This window comes from Amblyomma maculatum, chromosome 1 (genome assembly GCF_055883805.1).
Source record: "Amblyomma maculatum isolate TAMU_Amacu chromosome 1, ASM5588380v1, whole genome shotgun sequence".
Lineage (NCBI taxonomy): Eukaryota > Metazoa > Arthropoda > Arachnida > Ixodida > Ixodidae > Amblyomma > Amblyomma maculatum.
In genome coordinates, this window is record NC_139344.1 from 474,322,478 (window position 1) to 474,343,172 (window position 20,695).

At 48.8% G+C, this 20,695-nt stretch overlaps 2 protein-coding genes across 2 annotated transcripts in view; both read right to left on the reverse strand.

Moving 5' to 3' along the window:
- Positions 1–20,695, reverse strand: part of LOC146209995 (uncharacterized) — a 34,683-nt gene that overhangs the window by 11,076 nt on the left and 2,912 nt on the right. The window contains exon 3 of the mRNA XM_084605994.1: positions 9,401–9,500. Within this exon, the coding sequence (XP_084462120.1) occupies positions 9,401–9,500 (100 nt within the window). The remainder of the gene's footprint in view (positions 1–9,400; positions 9,501–20,695) is intronic.
- On the reverse strand, positions 17,378–20,242 carry LOC146209996 (uncharacterized). The gene has a single exon (XM_084587477.1). The coding sequence runs from the start codon at positions 19,031–19,033 to the stop codon at positions 18,251–18,253; it is 783 nt and encodes a 260-aa protein (XP_084443603.1). The 5' UTR covers positions 19,034–20,242; the 3' UTR covers positions 17,378–18,250.

A 20,695-nucleotide genomic window follows, 5' to 3' on the forward strand; every position in this document is an offset into this window, starting at 1 on the left:
AGCAGAGAAAGGAGTGCAATTTGTGAAATGCATTCTCAAGAAAACATCTGATTCTAATGAAGATTTTTGGCTTGGCTTGTTGAGTTAAAGGGGTCATGCAATGCCTAAAATGGGGCAAAGTAAATCGGTCGAGAGATAGATACTCCCTCACAAGTCAATTCACCGCAAAAATTTTTCAGCTAGCTTCATTAACACCGGAGATATCGGCAATTAAAAATGATGTTCCTCCTCTCTCCCCTCAACTCAACACTCGGAGACACCAGAAAAAACGAAGAAAACAGCTCGGGAACTCCACCCCGCTAGCCCCGCCCAAGAAGCGTCGACGTTCAGTTCTAAAACTTCCGGTTGCCACACCTGTTTTCCCGAACGTTGCCCATGCATTCCCGTCCGTCTGCGTTTGCATAGCTTTCAACCTTGTCTGGTGTCTTCCTTGGCAGCCGGATTCTTGTTTCTTGGCCTCTCGGAATCCGCCTTTTGCGCGAGTTCTATGCGCATGCGCGAAGCCCCAGCGGCGACTGATGAAAACACACTGAGAGGCGTCGACGGCGCTTCTCGTCGCCGCACTCATAGCCAACGCACGGGGGCTGGAGGCGCGGTACGTTCACAGCCTCGGTAAAACGATGCCAACCACCTGTGCCGCTTACGGCTGCCACTATCGAGGCGTGCCGGGATGCAAGACGCGTTTTGTTAGGTTTCCTTCGGCGAGCCGCGACCTGCAACGGCGTGAAGCTTGGATTAGGGCAATCAAGCGTCAAGACGTGAATGGGCGACCTTAGCAGCCGACTGCGCAAAAAACACTTCGTTACAGGTATGTATGCATCTAAAGGAAATGTGCATGATGAAAAGTATCTACCGGAGTTTGCACCAAGCCTGTAACCCACCAGTGATAGCCGCAATGAGCATTTGTTCGGGGCGTCTGATGGCGATGTATTTTGTCGTTTGTTTTATTTATGTGCGAAGGGGCCGGGTAGCGCAGATATCACAGGTGGCTGTGTGCGCTAGACCGTAATATTTAGCATGTTTTATCGCGACTGCCGCCTGACTAAAAAGAAGAAAAAAAGGGTGTTTGTTGTGATGCACCGCCGTTAGCGAGCCGAGTGGTTGAGCTGGTCATGAGGCGCTCGATAACGGCAGTGCATTAAAACTCCGTATTTTTTTTTTCTTGTTAGTGAGGTGGCAGTCACGATAAAACATGCTAAATATTACGGCCTAGCGCACACAGCCGCCTGTGATATCTAAGCTACCTAGCCCTTTCGCACATAAAGATAAGAAGGGACAAAATACATCGCCTTCAGGCCCGGTGCAACTGAAGCAATCACGCACCGAAGAAATCCTCATTGCAGCTATCACTGGTGCGCTACAGCCTGGGTGAAAACTCCAGTAGGTACTTTTCATCATGCCTATTTCGCTTAGATGCATACATACCTGTAGTATCTGTGTTCTTGCCGCTCGGAGCATATGACGCACTTGACACTTGCACGACGCACAGTATTTTTTTTCTAATTAAAGGCTCGCCTTCGTGCACGCCAAAGCATCCGGACTTTGTTCCTTTAATGTACGCAATCAGATGCACTTCGTTAGGGAGCTTGATAATCGTCGTCTTCGCCCAACCGTTTGCAACGGCAAGGAAACTGCCCGGCACAATAAATGAGTCTCCTGGAGGGTTCATGCTCGTTCACTTGTAGAGTGGATCGCTCTGGACGTAGAACAGAGTTGGTTCCTGACCGAGATGCGCATCCGATATGTAGGAGATTCACATGTGTCACCAAGTTGTTGATTCCGCAGAAATCGCGGCGGAGGCAGAAATGAACGTTGGAGATCCTTTCACAACAGAATGACCATTCTCTGTGCACCGAGAACCTTTTCACCACTGCGACCACATCCGTTCTGACTCCTGAGGCCAGAAACCGGCTACAGCTCTGAATCATCCATTGCCAGAAAAATGCAGCGCGGTTCCTGCAGGTGTGCATTCCGGCCGGGACAATGCCCTTTTCACGGGGTGTGTATATGTGACTCTCTGCCGATCTTCGTGGATGAAATCCTATAGCTGCACGGTTGTAGATGACGCGAGGAGGAAGCGACGCCCATTGCACCATGCCGGCGCCGCGGTGACCGCATTGTGCTCGGTAACTCAAGACACCCCGCGCATATGCGCCGCTCAAAGTCACAGGAGACGATTCCACCTAGCTCTGCAGCATCAACAAACCCCTGGCTGCTTTGCCCTTTGAGATCCTTCTCTCTCTCTCTCTGCCCCCACGCTCTCCTGTCTGCCGAAAACCTGCACGCTGAGAGCGTCTCATTCTGTCACGTCGAACACGGCCCGCGCTACACGCTCTTACAATACGAAGATAGTATATGCGTACGTGCGTTATGAGTGGATTGTGAAAACGCTCTACCTTCCCCCATACTGCGTGAACATGATATGCTGCAATCACTGTCACTACTTTCCGCTCCGAGGCCAAAAAAAGGGGGGAAGCTTTCGCTTTCTACCAGCGTTGGCGTGGCCATTTCGTATGGTGCGCTTTCGCGTCGTCTGCTACACTGCCGCTCAATGTGTTTCCCGCCCGCTCCCGCATGACGGCGCCACATCCTCGCGCAAAAGGCGGATTGTGTGCGACAGCAGCCCGAACGATTCGAGTCATTCGCGAGCGCATATCTGCAGTTGGGCAGGCTGCTGTCCACACACACCGGCGGCCGCCGCGGAGGAGCCCTTTCCTTCATATCCCTGTCCCATTCAGCGCAAATTAGCGTGCACTCCTGCCGAGAACGACTTTCTACAAGACCCCTTTCTTCTCTCGTGCTGCCAGGGTCAGTCTCCGGTGTCAATAACTTTGGTACAGTCTTCTGCGGTTTAACCAACAGCGGCCAGTGACTCCTCACGGAATTGACGGGATAGTATCGACTCCGCATGGGTGCTGGCAGATGATCGAGCGTGCGAGTTGCCCACGTGAAAACATGCCGCCATCGTTTCGAGTCAGGAGCACTGTTCGGCGAGAGGCATCTCTTGTGCATAACCATAGCCTCCTAGGCTATGGCATAACGAATGAAACGTATACGCAGATCACCGATGAGAGCACGGACTGATGATCGCTACAGTGTTTGGATATCGGATGACAGGTGAGCATGAATTATTCATCCGCGAATTTTAAGAGTTGAGATTAATAAAAAGGGTATTGTAGTTTGTTTGTTTTTTAAGTCCCTTGCACATCGTTTAGGAAGTGCAAACATGCACATGCGTTTTATCTCGTGTATGCATTGTCGACGCAAACCATCACCAAAGCAGCTTGCCACATGCAGTTCGGTAGCGCAGGTTGTCACCGATTTCCGCAGCTACACCAGCTACACGCAAGAATCGTGCACAGGAGCATGCAGGCAATTCCAGAACGCCGTCCGCCTTGGCTTCGATGCAAAAGAAACAAGGCCTAGCGACGATCTGGGAGCAGCGCACAATCGAAGTGCCGTCAGCCGCAGCGCCCACGGACGGAATCTCTGGCAACCTGGCGGCGTCCGGTACTGCACTTAAGCGGTGCGAATTCGTTTACTTTCAGGATGCAGCTGAGGGCAGACCTTTCTTGACGCACGTTTCATTTAATAATCCACACACCGTACAAATGGTCGATGCTGCAAAAATGAGACGGGACTACATCAGGAGTCGGTACAGGAAAGTTTATGCTGCCTATTTAATCGGTATGGTGTTGAATCGGACCAGCTCGTCTCTTTTCACATTCCTGCACCGACGCGCACTTTCCGCCGGACGCACATCGTTTAGGCACGCGAGCAGCTATACACTAGAGACGCAGCGAAACGGGTGATTCCAAAACGCCGTCCGCTGTGGCTTCGATGCAAAAGAAACAAGGCCTAGCGACGAGCAGGAAGCAGCGCACGGCCGGAGTGTGTCGGCCGCAGCGCCCGCCCGCAGACGGCGGCTCTGCACTAATCTGGCAGCATCCAGTACTGCATTTAAGCGATGCCAATTTATGTATTTCGCGATGAAGCTGAGGACAGACCTTTTTTGATGCCCATTCTATTTAATTACCAACACGCCGCACAAATGGTCAATGCTGCAAAAATGAGACGGGACACGGGACTACAGTACGCTGCTGCGCCGTCGGTTGGTACATGAATGTTGATGCTGCCTGTTTAATCAGTACGGTGTTGAATCGAACCAGCTGGTGCTCTTTTCACACTCCTGCACTGAAGTGCACTTTCAGTCGAACGCCACCACCTTTTCGGTTAACATCGCGAACCGAAGCGCCAAGCTCGTGTTCACGCATGCAGTGCATGCATGCAGCACTCAAGCAGATGACTTTCGCAGCTACCGGAAGTGTGTCCGTGACATAGTGGCCATTACGGCTGCAGCCAATGGCAGCCTGTCGTGACCTGTCACTCTTGGAACTTGTGACAAAGGTAATCACGGTAGAATAGTTCCAAATCTCACCGCCACACGAGAACCGAGCAGCCTGCGAACTTCAAAAAAACGCAGTTTTTAAAAATTAATAATAAATCATTGCCTTTGTTGCAAGAAGTTTTACTTTAGGGGAACGCTCAGAAGCATTCGTTCTACACATTCAGAACGTTTATCAGTGACCTTTTTAGCCATTTCCTACCCCCTTTAAAGGTCTGCATCCTTGGAAGACGGCCAATGTCCACATAAGCTGCTCATGAGATGGCGCCTTAGGTCCAGACTCCCAGACTTTGCACCGTATATCAGAGCTGTGCACGGGCTCGGGCCGGCCCAAAGGCCCGTGCCCGGCCACTCGAAAGCCCTTTCGCTCAGGCCGGGCCTGGGCCAAGGTATATTTGTCTCGGGCGGGCCGGGCACCCTGATCACGAACAACTGCAACATTTGTGAATTGCAAGTACGGCCATAGTGCGATAAGCGTCTAGAATGCACAGCAATTTCCCGCATCGTCCCCATGCGAATCCAGAGTTCTTCCCCGGCATCGACTCGCCTTCCTTCTTGCCGCGAACGGATTTTTGATGGGTGTCAGTGACCAAGCTGTCAGTAACTTGCGGGCTATTTAGTTTCGTGTTTTGCATCTCCACTTTGGTAACACCGGCACTGATGTTTAGGTGTCCGCTTCAAAATTAGCGCTATGCTGTTGCCTATCTCACATCTCTATTGTGACATATTCCTGCCTCGGCAAGGACTCGTTTGAAGCGCGACATAGCTCAAAGCATCTGCGGTGCAAGAGTTTCTTCTTGTTTATCTTGCTGCAAAAATTTCATGTGAAAGGCCCACAATGAGGCAGGCGAGTTCACTGAGTACTTGGCCACAAAATCAACCCCTTGTTTAGGTTTAGAGCTGGCGCATTTTTGGAAAACCAAACAGGCTGCTTACGAAAACTTGCTTTCCTACCGAAGAACATGCTAGTCTTTCCAGCCACAAGTTGTAGCACCGAAAGAAACTTCAGCGCTACCAGGATCATTACCCAAGAGCACCGCAAATGCCTAAATTCAATGGATAACTGGTTGTTTTTGCGCAATAAGTTAATTATGCCTACGTCCTGTACCCCTATATATTCAGCATATTTGTCATTTCAAACGCGAGAACTCAACATTTGAAGCTTGTGGATAAACCTATCAACCTGAAATTATTTTTCTTGTTCACTGCTTCAACTGCAATCATAGCTTGACGGGCCGGGCCGGGCTTGGGCCTTAAATTTAAGCACTGGGCCGGGCCAGGCTCAGTTTCTACTTGAGTCGGGCCGGGTCATGTAGGGTAGGGCTAGGATATGTAGCGTCAGGCCCGGGTCGGGCTCGGGCTAAAAATGTCGGCCCGTGCAAACCTTTGCCGTATATCCCTGCCCAGCCAGTCAAACACAAGCAGAACTGCCGCAGAGGAAGGCATCTGCGGCCACTGCAAACTGCTGACATGGTGCGACTGAGGGAGCATGGAAGATGGCACAGGAGGGGCCGGGTGAAAGAAGTGGCTCCACGATCATCGCTGGTCATAACCGAAGACGGGCCCAAGCTACGATGCAACAAGGTGCACCTCCTCCAGATAAGAGGTGCCTTTGTAGAGAGAGATGGCACTGAGGAGTCTGGCCTCGGTGCATCTGAACCAGAACCTGCGGCGGATGCCAAAGTTTCTCATCCTGTTGGGCATCAGGCCCCCTCGCCTGTTATGCGATCTTCTCTAGCGACGACTCCAGGAAGACAGCAGAGTGGTAGAGAATGTGTAACCAGGAGGTCCACGAGAACCGTTTGACCTAGGGCGCACCTGACTTATGATGAACATTTTCGTCAGTTAACTAAGTAGCTATTTTTGTGTTCTTTGTGTTGAGAGTAGCCTCAAAAGAAGGATGATGTATTGGTAGTTCGTTTACTTCGTAGTAGCCGTAGTACTTCGTAGACGGCCACCAGGGTGCGACATGAGCGTCACTAAAGAGATGTATATGGCGAGTGCCAAATAAACTTTGCTTTTCACCCTCCACGCTCATTGTGTCTGGCTGACCTGACTATACAACTAGAATGTCATTAACTCGAGTTAATCCTCTGGCCCACTCTGCATGCTTCCTATCTCTTAAAGGGGCACAGTGACGTGCGTAAGGCCGTTAATTCCAGCCAACCTCTAGGTTCTTTGCACCGTGCTGATGTCAGTGAAAAAAGAATTACAAAAATAGGCGCACGGAAACAAGAGTTATTCGGTTTATAAAATTCTAAATACAAGAGAAAAAAAACAGTGCGTCTGAGCTGGTGCGAGAGGGAGCCCCTCTCTCATTTCGCTCGCCCAGCGCTCAATTTGGGTGGAACCTATGAGAAACTCAGCTTTCTGCTAACATATCGAAAGCTATCCACCGTAGTTGCCTGTCCAACCCAACCCGCACTTTTTGACAGCGTCGTAGAAGCAAAGTCACAGTGTCGTTACCACGGTAACGACGCTGCGAAGCTTAGCTGTGAGGACCGGCTTCTTCGTCTGCTCAAAGCTAGCCTAGCCCACCAAACGCTGCTCCCAACCATCTTTGCCATCTAAGTGTATGTAGTGCCCACATAGCGTTCAATGCTAACAATAAATGTTTTCCAATCTAAATGCGGGGATGTCAACAAGGTGGACCAGACGGTCAGCAAATGTGCGTCGCCGTTTTGGTGTTCCGCCAGCGTCCATCGCTGCTACTGTCATGGATCACTCGAGCGGTACTTGTGTGAAAGTTCGAGAATGAGTGCGAAAGGCAAAGACTGGGAAATGCCGTACACGAGCTAAGGCAAAGCCTACCCTGTACCTGTATACAGGGTAGGGAAGCGAGCGTGCTTCATGAGCGATTTCGACACAACTAGTGCCATCTATGGAGCGTCGGCAGAAACGATCAACCACATGATTTTGGTCTGTCCAGCAATTTTGCCGACCTCCAAGATCCGAACGTTGTCAGCTGCCTTGGGATTTGAGAAGCCTGTAAGAGTTACCTTTGTGCTTGTGACCGTAGAGCCTGGACAGCGAATGGCAGACATCTTTCTTTCTTTTTTTTTTTTTTAATTTTTGGCTTCGCCGCGCCAGAAGGCAGCGGCGACCCGCTACGAAGGGCAAAGCCACCATATCATCATCACAACCAGCAGACGCTCCATCGCGCTTGTTGACAACACCGCATTTACCAGAGTTTACAGTCCCCATCTTTACAAGCACTCCATGAACACACGTGGAGTTAAAACACCTTTTATTTGTTTTCTGCAGAGTAACATGAAGAACATTCGAATGCAAAATCTAAAGTGTGTGCCCAACCAATCAGCGAAACAGCGCCCAAGCAAGAAGGAAACGTCATACCTGTTAACGAACTCCGCCGTCGTGTGTCACTCACATCAGTGCCAAAACGCTGATTATTGAAGTGGATTAAAATATTAGGCACTACGATTTCGCCATTATGATTGGGCTTTGGGGCCTCAAGAAGGTGTAAAGAACTATAGAGGCCGGCTGGAATTAGTGGTCAGGCAAACGCTGCGGCGCCCCTTTAATGTTACACCTGCCCCTTTTCATTCCATAGCCCTCTGCATTGCTTTCAACTTAAGCAGAGCCCTTTTCATTAACCTCCATGTTTCAGCCCCATAGGTAAGTACAGGTAAGATGCAACTATTATATACTTTCCTCTTGAGCAGTACCAGTAAGCTGCTAGTCATAATGTGCGAGTACCTTCCAAATGTGCTACATCCCAATCTTATTCTCCTAGTTATTTCCTTTTCATGGTCCGGAGCTGCAGTTACTACCTGTCCAAAGTAAACATATTCGCCTACCACTTCCAGTGCTTCGTTACCTATTGTAAACTGCTGTTCCTTCTCAAGGCTGTTGAACATTACCTTAGTCTTCTGCATATTGATTTTCAAGCCTACCTTCCTGCTTTTCCTGTTAGGCGATCAATCATTCTTTGCAGTTCATTCTCTCGGCTTAAGCATGTAAATTTGGACAGGTGTCATGTGATGACTTCAATGTCCTCAAAAGAAATGGCGGAATTTGTCAACAGACTCCTTATGGCAGGTGCGTGGCATGCTTGAAAGTTCTCTCCTTACTAGCTGTGATAGACGCCACGCCAATGCACGCCCGGCTCATCGGGGTTAAGTGAAAGGTGATGACATTCAGTCTAAAATGTTCAGACAAAAAAAAAAAGATGTCCCATATCCCAAGATCATCGACCTGGTGCAGATGCTGAGTGGGCCAAAAGATGCTGATGGCCAGCAAGGTTAAGCTGAGACTTGCCTTGCATAACAAGTCTGTGAAAAACTAATGGCGAGGAGCAGAACGGCAATTCATTGCCCTACGACTCAACCAGCGGCAATGGGGCAGGAAACCTGAGCGAGTCCTAAGGCTGGAACAATAGCGCGACATTTATGGCACAGTGAGTGGTTGCAGTAGTGTGCGGTTTGACTTTGAGGCAACAAAAAGGGAAGCGAGGTGACCAAGTAAGACCCCCAAATGAGGCTGAAAAAAAGTCTGTTGAAACAGCAGTGGGTCAAGGGAGCCGCTAGGCTTATGTAGTTTTGTCCAGGCTGCTGTTACCTGTCTATCTCTTATGCCCAAGACTCCGGACCTCCGGCCTTCTTGAGACCCCTGAATTGTCTTTAGCTTTCACGATAAAGACGACACTGCCCTTCCTGTACGCAACCTCCATAAAGTCAAGCACTTGAGTGACTTTCTACGGCCACAACCGACCTAAGATGGTGAGCAGACCATCCTTCCTTCAGGCGGCCACAGCTTACGAATAAATGCATCTTTCTAAACAGTCAGTTGTGGTGCTGATTGGTCTGCTGCTCATCCCGGCATGATCACTAGTTGATCACCAGGTACTAAATTGTGACCCTGCGCTACAGCTGTCCCAATCCAAGGGTCAGCATTCATCCACACTTGCACGCCTTACTGCCCTCATAACCCTGCAAGTAACATCTGACAGCACTCATTCATCAGGGCCCCGCTCACCCGCACAGTTCCTGCTGGGCATTGAGCTCAAAGTGCAGTCGGGCCAGTCGCTCCTGCTGTTCACGCACATGCTCCATCTTCTCAAAGGTGCAGTCCTTGCCTGCGCATACAGGAACCACGTGAGGCAAACATTATTTACAACTTGCCACACTCAACTCGTTTTTCAGAATAAGCTAATAAACGTTTTCAATCTTCGTGATTATCCTTTCTTGTGTGAACCTATAAAATAGAGAAGCTAAATCGCATAAGCAATATATCACACTTCGCCCACATGGTGGTATTTCAAAGCACATATCCATGCTGTTAGAATCCCCACTGGATATTACTACCCATGAGGACAAAGTATGGACGCCAATGGTTGCATTTCCACTTCTATTACTGCTTAATAAACTAACTGATGCAAATACATATATATAGAACATTGAATACGCTAATCTCCTTGACATATTTCTTTGCAAAGCTTCCTTTTCGTAGTATGTATTCATTATGCAGGCCATGTGTAAAACTGATTTTTGTAGAATAAGTGTTCTACAAGCGTGGTTTGGTTGCTATTATTGTTTTCATGTGTTTTTTATAAGCGAACTGTTTTTCGTGCATACATGCATGTCAGCTTTAAGCATCAACTTCTTGTACTTCTTTTTATTTGCTATTGTGATAGAAGTGTCTCACATGTCACTACTCACTTGCTGTAAAGGGGGCTGGAACATTGTGAAGCTTTCTATGCTTTTATTCCCCTCCCCCCCCTTTTTCCATCAACATATGACGATGGAAATAAAACATTATTATTATCATTACAGTAACTAATTAGAGCTCCAAAGTGTGAAGCCCAAGTGTAACCACTTGGGTTTCATTACTATGCCAATTAAAACCCGAGTGCCAAATGCTCTCACGTCCCACTTCCATAACATTGAAGCTACTAGAGCTAGCAGACTCGTGCTCAGCACACCAGGCTACAGTCAAAACACGATTTAATCCTTTCACTGTCACGAATGTACCGCTACGTTTTCGCACTCCCCCCCACAGTGTCACCGACGTACTGGTAAGTTCTCTATAGTGCCTTTAAAACTTCGCGCCTGAGCGCGAAGCTGGCGCACTTGGACAGGCTGCGCCATCTGTCAAATCTTTCTACAAGTTCGTATTTTCGACCCGCATTGTGTTGGCACGTATATACTGAAGAGTATGGAGCGACCGTGCCCATCCCCGCCACCTCCTTTGCTCGGGGGCGCGGTCGCCCTGTGCGCACTACTCTATCGCACTAAGCGATCATGAGGCGCGCGCGTTTCGTAGCGCAGGTGTGCGGTTACGGGTTCAAGGGTTGTTCTGCCATTTGTCGCAGGTTTGCAGGTTTTTATTTTTATTCTGTTGGCGCATCTCCTACGACGCACGCGTCACTTTCAGGGGCTCGCGCCGTAGCCTCTGCTATAGGTCGACACATGACTCGATCGCTGCTTTTGCTCTCTCTTGCCGCGCTCTTGCTTGCGGCTAGCAGCAGCAAAGGAGGTTGTTTTAGCCTCTTTCCATTTCCCTCTGTCATTCTGATTTCACAACGTGCCAATTATCTCCGTTGTGCAGATCACCGAAAGTGCGCCCTCCGTGCACACGGCGATTACTTTCGGATGGCTGACAATGCGGAGCCTTCGACTGCGGACTGAAGCGATGGCTCTTTAGATTATAATACGAGTCAAGCTCGGATTCGGTTTCTCAAGAAGTATCAAGCAGTGTTTTTCTTATATTGTTGACGGTCAGTGAGAGTATCAGTGACCGTGGTCGGACATTTCTGTCGACGATTGTAGCCGAAGTTTTTGAAGCCTCAGCCACACATCAAAAATTGAGCTCCCGCCATCACCTGCAGACCAATGGGTTGACTGAGCAGTTCCACCGCATGCTTTCTCACATGCTGTCTATGTACGTTGACCACGACCACCGAAACTGGGATGTAATACTTCATTTTGTTATGTTCGCCTACAATACGGCTGTACAGCGGACCACAGGTTACACCCCTTTTTTTTGCTAGTTTAGGGCCGTTCTCCTGTTACCCTTCTTGATGCCACTTTCCTTTCTACACATGCCAGTTCCTCATCCTTTCTTCCTGACCAGTTCATTTCCCAAGTGGCCAGATCTCGCCGGCTTGCTTGCATCAACACTGAAGGTAGCCAGGAAGACCGCGAGTGCCGCTATGATGCAACCCACCGCCGTTCCGTCCTGGTGACGAGGCGTTACTTTGAACACCATTACGCACTCCTAGCCTTTGTGACAAGTTTCAGCATCGTTACATTGGTCGTTACTCAGTTCTTGCAAAAATCTCCCTGGTCAACTATCGCGTCTCCCCTGTTTACCCTCCTCCAAACAGTCGTTACTGTAGCACTGAAGTTGTCCACGTTTCACGTATGAAGCCTTTTATTCGGCGCAATGCTGCGGACTAATTGCGGCCAGGCTGGCCGCTTCAACTGCGTGGCCGAAATAGTGTGAGCACTGTGTGGCACTTCACCTTTCACACAGGTGAACATGCTGCTTCATCTTCATCCTGCTCTCTCTTGTAGATACCCATCGTCATCGCGGAGAGTGGTTCGCTACAGAGTGCGACCAGGGCTTCAGGTCTCCAATAAAACCTGATCCACCAAGACCGACCTTCGCGTTACCTTAGAATATTATCCACATTTATTTAATTTATAATCAGGCTGATTATGATGATGATGTTAATTAACAACACCTACAAAACACTGAAATTCACATAGTACAGGCCAGCCGTGAATCTCGCTCTCCACCTGCGTGCACGTAACACTCCCGAGCATGCCTCTGCCAGCAAATTACTACCGCACGAGTTATCACACCACAGCTCCTTTCGGATGGTGTCCTTCTCCGCCCGGTACAGGTCCACTGACACTTTTTCCTCGGAAGTCTTCTTCCATTCCTCCGTCTCGACCCGCTGTACCTGAATCCGGATCTTCTGCTGTGCTGCGCAGTCCAGCTCCGACGCTTTTGTGGCCAACAATACTGTCGGGAGCCGGTACCTCTGCCGTAGAGTTCGTGTCTGGTGCGTCCATCTCGTCGTTCAGCTGGCGAAAATTATGTGTATGAGTGTCTGACGGGCCACGTTAGACTCGGAGAGACGGAACAGGCAGTTCTCGAATGCCGCCTTCGCCACTGCTTCCCGGGCTGTGAATGACGACCAACCAATGTCGCCCTGGATGGCTTCGATACGGACGTGTTTGGGTGTCCCGAGTGCCATTGGGCCGGCCTCCCTCTGGCACCTCTCCAAGAATCCTCTCGTACCCGCCGAGAGACAGAGCACTGCATTGGCGTAGGTCAGGCCCGGGACCGCCACCATCTTCCAGAGTGCCCTTGTGACTTCGCAACGGTTACAGGTCCACAAGGCCCGTTGGCCTAACATGCCTCTCGTGCAAGCGGCCTTTGCTCTGAGGAACCTCTCATGTGCCGTTAAATAATCTGCTCCCGCACTCAATCTGCCAAGGTACTTGGTCACGTTGGTTTGTGACACTGTGTTGCCCTGGAGATCCCACACACGATCTGGTTGATGGTTGTGAGGCCTCCACACCATAGCCACACACTTGGTTGAGCTAAAGTGCAGACCAAGCCATCTCATTTCCACGCCACATATGTCCAGCAACCGCTGCAACTCCTCGGGGGATCTTGCCAACAGTACGAAATCGTCGGCGTATACTAAAGCTGGGATCTGGTGAACTACCTGCGCTGCTTCCTTGCTGTGCTCCAAGGTGTAACCACATCCCGACTCTGCTAGCCTCTGTGTCACCCCATTCACATACAGCATGAACAGCTGTGGGGAGAGCGGGCATCCTTGCCGCAGGCCTTGATGCATCCCCGTGGGCGCCGTCACCACATTGTTCCACTCCACCACTGCTGATGGTGCTGCATAAATGGCCTAGAGGAGTTTGATATCTTGTGCCGCCAGCCCCATTTCCTGAAGCATGATCCACGGGAGGTCCCATTTTACACAGTCATACGCCTTTGCTATGTCCAAAAATGCCACATAAAGGGGCGAACTGCACCTCGTAGCCATTTCTATACACTGTGTAAGGACGAATAGATTGTCCTCAATCTGGCGACCGATGGGGAAACTCATTTGCAGCTCGCCCAGGATTCCTTGTTTTTCTGTCCACCTCTGGAGCCTGGCCTTGATGACCTGCACTGCCACCCTGTACAGTAACGGGGTGACAACGATGGGTCTGTAGTTAGCCAAATCCCTCCTGTTCCCCACATCCTTGCACAGCGGTTTCACCTTCACGATCTTCCAGTCATATGAAATGTCTACTTCTGTTAGCACCAGTGCCAGCAGCTCCCACAGGCGAGCCTGGACCAGAGGTCCCAAAGCCCTCACCATGTTCATGGGCATCCCGCCACATCCTGGGGCTGTTCCCACATCTACCCTCTTCATGGCTCGCTCCTTCTCCTTATCAGTTGGGGCCTGGCGAAGCCCAGCCTCTTCTGTGTCTGCCAGTGTGCCCTTGAACAGAGGTCCCTGATCGTGCTCAGTGGGAGCTGTCATGCCCTGTGCCTGTAGGGGGATCTCCAACAAAGGAATGCTGTTGTCACCGCACAGTTCCTCTGCAACCGGGGCTCTCCGCAGTATCAGCTGGGTAATGTTCTTTCGGCCCCTTTGGACATGCTACCAAAACCATTGAGGAGCCTGCTGACCAGCCTCTTTAAACATGCGCATGAACTTGGCATTGATCCTGCGTATCTTCTGTTGGACCAGTTGCGCAGCTACCTGCTTCTAGTCCCAATATGACTCCCAAGCCTGTGCCACATCTTTCATCTCCCCATCCTTGATTATCTGCCTGTGGAGCCTGCATGCCTCCTGTCTGCGTATAATAGCTGCTGCCACTTCCGCATCCCACCATGGCTTTGCACAGTGCTTTCTTCTTTTACCTGGGTACTTTCTGAGCATCCCCATGCACTCTTCTACGAATTCAGCGTAAGAGTCCATGAGATGCAATCTATTCTCCAGGTTGTCCGCCAGCTCCTGCAGTTCTTGATCACTGGGCCGTCTTGCGCTGCTCTGTTGCACAGTCCTTCGCTTCTTGCCCCGGCCAAAGACCAATCGCAACTGATTGTGGTCCCTGGCAAGGTTCCCTGTGCCATCCTCCTCAATGATCATCTTTTCTAATTTAGTATACAGGCCCTCTATCATGCGACAGTAGTCTATACACTACTACCGGTCCCGTACTGCCCATGTCACCGTCCTCTCACACTTCTGTGAGAGGTTCACTATGATAAGGTGACCCTGTCGTGCCAGCTCCTGCAAGAGCCGCCGACTTGCATCTGTGCGACCATCCAGATCATCCAAGCGAACATTAAAGGCACCCATCAAAAGCCCCTCGTGGTTCTGAGCGAAGAATTTCACATCTGCAGCCAAGCAGCTACATACTTCAGTGTTCTTTGCTGTTTAGCCACCAGTCCACAGATACACAATCGCGAGTGCCACAGGTTGTCCCAAAATATATCCTGTCATCCACATGTGTTCGCTACAGTGCAGTCGCACTCACACCCATTGTTGAGTCACGCCCTACAAACACCCAATTCCTCCTTCTTGTCTTTCGTGCCTGGCTCGGTTGCAGCCCTCCCACACAAATCGTGGGCCATGCAGGGGGGTTGCTTCTTCCCTGAGGTGAGTCTCTACCACTGCAAATGCTGCTATGTCCAGTTGGTGCATTTGTTCCTGGAGCTCTCCCCACTTCTGCTCTTTGCGACCCCACTGCATGCTCAGGAAGCACACGGTCACCGGAGATTGATGGGTCCCACATGACCCCTTGCTTGGGTCTCGCGACTCGCAGTGTTGCCGGCGACGACCCGTGTCGCCCTTGCCCGCGGAATATTCTGCTCGCTGCTGAAAACCCACCATCTGCATGATTGCCTGACCCAGAGCTTTTTTTTTTTTTTTTAATTTGAACATACTGCAGCCTCGATGAGGCTATGGCAGGAGTGGGCAAACAAGGAAAAGTGTATCAAGAAAATGCAAACATATAAAACACAGAAAAAAAAATAAAAATGGCACTAGGAAGCAATAACGTGCATCAAGAAAATACAAACATATAAAACCAAAAGAATAAAATAAAAAATGGCACTACGAAGCAATGTGGCTGTCAAAAATTCTTCAATTGGTAGCGAGCGGACGTTTCCAGGCAGCGAATTCCAGAGTTCAATGGTCAGAGGAAAGACGCTGTGTTTGAATGTCCCAGTGCGGGAAAAGAAAGGGATGAGATTCAGGCTATGGGAACTTCTAGTTATGGAAGGCTGGCTAATGTTCAAATAATTATTTAGTGAAGGAAGGCGCTGAGAGTGAACTAGTATGTGCAAAAACTTCAAACATTCTATTTGACGGCGAGATGATAGGGCTGCGAGACCTAAATCTGAATAATGGGAAGAAGGGGAAAAATCTCGGCCGTAGTTGTGGAAGATGAAGCGTACCGATTTCTTCTGAACTGATTCTAATTTTTTGATATCGGATTTCGTATAAGGGTTCCATACAATACAGCCGCAATCAAGAATGGGGTGGATAAGTGTTTTATATGTGAGCAGTTTGGTATCCTTTGGGGCTTTACGCAGTGTACGATGGAGGTATCCGTGACATTTAAAAGCTTTGTTACATATGATGTCAATGTGTTTGGACCATGAGATGTCATGAGAGAAATGAAGGCTGAGGTATTTATATTCCGTGACTCGTTCTAAATCCTGAACGTGAAAACTGCACATGAAATGTGAAGGAGATGGGCGTCTAGAAAATGACATGAAAACGGTTTTAGAGAAATTAATATTCATTTGCCATTCCTTGCACCATCTACAAAAATTTGCAAATGAGTCTAAGTATTTTATGGTCAAGTGGTGTAGTAACGTCGTGATATAAAATGCAGTCATCAGCGTAAAGACGAATTTTTACAGACACACAACATGGAAGGTCGTTAATATATAATAAGAAAAGAAGCGGGCCTAAAACGGAACCTTGCGGAACGCCGGATGAAACACTAACAGTAGTAGAAATAGACGAGTTAAAGTGCACAGACTGGGAACGCTGATTTAAGAAACTGGATATCCAACCAACCAGGGAAGGGTTTTTTAGAACAGAGTTAAGTTTGTGTAGGAGTTTAGGGTGTGGGACAGTGTCGAAAGCTTTGGATAAATCAACAAAAATGCTGTCGCCCTGTCTACCTAGATCTAATGACTGAGAAATGTCGTGCACAAATTCAATTAGTTGGGTAGTGGTGCTCAGGCGTTGACGGAAACCATGCTGGTAAATGTTAGGACGTTGTGGGTTTCAAGAAATTCAATATGTTTGAAAATAACATGTTCGAGTAACTTGCATGAATGGGCTGTTAAGGAGATAGGTCTGTAGTTCTGCAGTAGTTGAGTACTACTGGATTTGTACAATGGAATTACCTTGGCAAGCTTCCAGGAGTGGGGAACAGTGCTGGTGGATAATTATTTACGGAAGATTGTGGTAAGATATCGGCTTGCCCAAAGTGAGTAGCGCACAAAGAAGGAGTTAGGTATGTCATTTGGGCCACAGCTCTTTTTAGTATCTAATTGGAGGATCATATTGAGAACACCTGTACCAGAGATGACGACACCTTTGATGGGAGGGTAAGAGTCACAGCTAAAAGAAGGAACGACAGAGTTATCCCAGTGTGAATACAGAATGAAAATAGGAATTAAATGCAGAAGCAATTGTCAGTGAATCTGAAACAGAAAAGCCCTTAACTATAAAACTGTTGCAAGTATTGTTACTGGGTAGTATCGATTTCCAGGATTTGTGAGGGTTCGTTTTCATTAATTTTGGCAATGCAACAGAGCATTAAAAATCCTTGGCAGACTTTAAACTGACGCGTAGTTCCTCTTTGGCATCATTGAACTCTGCAATTTTGACAGGATTGCCATTTCTTTTCGACTTATGCAATCTTGCAACACGACGCGATAAATGCAGTAAGTTTCTTGCTAGCCATGGTAAATCTTTATTTTTCTTTTTTGTTTTCAGCGGAACAAAGCGATTAATACATGCTTTAACAATATGTTCAAAAAGCCCCACAACAGCATCAACATCACTGGTCAGAGATAATTCTCCAAACATTTCAAAGGATTCACTTAATGTGTCAATTACTCCAGCATCATTGGCGTGGCTGAAGTCATGAAAACTGCTGTACTCGAACCGAGATCTAGGAGCAGTGCAGCTGATTGAGAATAATACAGCCTTACGGTCCGATATGCAGTCAATAACACAGCACTGAAAACCATTCTCGAATAGATTAGAGCTGAGAAAAACTAGATCTAGGACTGCAGCTTGCCTGGTGTTCGCATGAACAATTTGTTTGAGGCCAAGTGATAAGGAAAGGTGTAGCAATTTTCTTGACAAAGAGACATCATGGCCGGTATTGCTAAGAGAAGGCCAGTGAATACCTGGCACATTAAAATCTCCCATAAGTATTATATTTGTTGGATTCAAATCGTGCAAAAGTTTACTTAGAAGAAATAATTATCATCAGAGCCAGGAGGCCGATAAAACACTCCAATAAATATGAATGTGTTTTCCAAATAAATTTTACACAAAAGTAATTCGATTTCACATGGAAATTCAAGGACAGAAAACTTCAAGTGTGACTGTATATAGAGGGCGACACCACCGCCTCTACCATTCGGTCTGTCAGCTCTCAGCAACGTGAATCCGCTTAACGCAACTTCAGAGTCGTATATGTTACCATGTAACCAAGTTTCAGTGACACCAATAATGTGAGGGGAATAAGCGTTAAGGTCGGTAAATTTATAAAGCAGGCTTCTAGCATTTAAATTTAGCACACGGAAGTTATTGCTGTGATGAGGTAGTCAAGGCAATGTGGCTAGTGCATTAGTAGCATTACTTAGTGACGCATTACGAGATGCTTTCTCCAGTGTATTAGAAGAACTGTTCCAGTTATACCGAACTTTATCAATAAATACATGATCAAACCGTATTCGGACCGTGCAGCCATTTCTTCTGAAACTTTCAATCGCTTCCCAAAGCTTTTTGCGGATATTGCGGACACATATTGAAAAATCCTCCGATATACAGTAATCGGATTCCTTAAGCTTGTGGCCATTTTTTAACACTGAAGTTTTCTCCCGAAAGTCTAGAAGCTTCATAATCACGGGACGTGGACGGTCATGTGAAGGCCTTCCAAGACGATGGCACCTCTCTATTTGAGGGCAGCTCATGTTGAGTTCTTCCTCAAACCATTTTGCTATGTCAGAGGAGAGACGTTCATTATTTTCATCAGAGGATTCGGGCAGACCATGTAATAATAAGTTGTTCCTACGTGCACGGTTTTCCAACTCATCGTCTTTATTTGAAAGACAGTGAAGTTCGAAACTTAGACGTGCAAATTCACTGTTGAGACTGCCACTGTCGGTGGCGGGCTTTTGTGACGAGGACTCCAGAGCAGCCACGCATGATTCAATTGTCTCGAAACGTGCATTAACAGATTCATGAAAATATTTAATTTCTGCAATATCCTGAGCTAATTTTCGCTGTCCATTCAAAAGCTCAGCAAACATATCAGACACCGACGGTTGACCGGTAGCAGCTTCCGAATTAGAAGGGCTCACATTACTTTGAGAGCGAGTAACCATCCCTGATGGCGGAGAACCAGGATTACTTTCAACATCCCCGCACCTCAGAAGTCTACTAATACAAGCCGCAATTTGCGAGTACAGCAAAACATAAGTAAAGCACTTGCGAAAGTGGTGTGGGCAAGGGAACAGCAGTAGAAATCGATCATCGGAGCGAATACAAGGGGCATTCTGAAGATAGCATACCTACGTAAGAAACAGGCAGCAGCGAGTAAGCATGATGCTCGCACTGCTGCCACCTCGCCCACTGATGAAGGAACAGTCCGGCACGCAATTTATAGGCAGGTTCTCTGACGTCCCGTGACCGAGCTTGATGAGGTATGAATGACGTAGAGTGACGGCCACTTTGCACGGATTGCATACACGTGTGGTGACAGGCAGGTCAAGACTATGATCCGTAAGACAGATAGGACAATCCGTATAGTGGACAGCTTATTAATTCGTGAACATCGGCGATGGCGGCGAGTGCACACGAGCTGTGACGTAAGGAGCCATGAATGAAGCATAGTCGAAGTGGCAACAAACGAGGAAGGCGATCTGCGTAAGAAACAGGCAGCGAGTAAGCATGATGCTTACACTGCTGCCACCTTGCCCACTTCCATGATTGGTGCTGCTGGGTTCAGTTTCATCCATCTTTTGCGGAGGCGCAGTCCTAAGAAAGCACACAATCATTGCCCTAAGCGTTCCCCCAACTCTTCGGCCCCCTTGGCTCCATAGCTGTAGCCATGGAGTCGCCCATGAAACAGCCATGTGGGGTTAATAAACACGCAGTTGGATCGCAGTTCTGAACAGGCCTGCCGGACTCCTTCCTTCCAGGCTCTCCAAGCACTCTGTTTGCGATCCTGTTCATCTGGCCCCTCTGCGGTGTGACTTCACTCTCTCCTGCCATGCTGAGAAAGAACGCTTAACTTCTGGGTCACCTCCTCCCCCTTCATCTGCAATGTCTCTGAGGCCTGCATGGATGATCACTAAGGCCTCCGAGGCACTCCACACTCCTGCCTCTTTCTCAACCGCTTCAATTGTATCCATGAGCGTCGCTTCTCTCTGTGTGCGGAACTGCACCCCCTTATTCTATCCCGCCTCGCGGAGCACTATGCGTTTAATCTTGCCTGCATTTTCAACCCCAAACACAAAAGCATGGCGATCCTTCCACAGAGCACTGGTTTCGGCTGCCTGCAGCAGACTGCGATCCACTGGGGACGGGGTCTCCTCAGCTGCCCTCAATGCCTGCTGTTTCCTTCACTGTTTCTTGCTTATTTTCAGCTGCCAACCTTGGTCCCCTGTGGACTGGTCGATCTGTGCCTCTCCATCTGGTGCTTGGCTTTGCGCCTCACTCGACTCCGCACCTTCAGCGTTGACTGGCTTTTCTTTGGCCTCATTGGCGTCTGAAGCCTCCGCGCTAGTCTCTCTAAGACCTGGTGCCCGGTCGATCCTGAGTGCCGATGGCTGGCCTAGGACTTTACTCCTTAGAAAAGCCACTTCTTCCTGCAAGGCCTCTCGTTGCTGTTGCTCTGCCTGCAGCTCGTGCTCCAGGTTCTCCCGCTCTATCTTCCATGCTGCCATCTCCGCCTCGAGCCGGACGGTCAGATTGCTTATTGCCAGACTCCACTCCTCTGTGCCCTGAGCTACTCGCATGGTAGAATCCTCTCTGACCATGGTGCC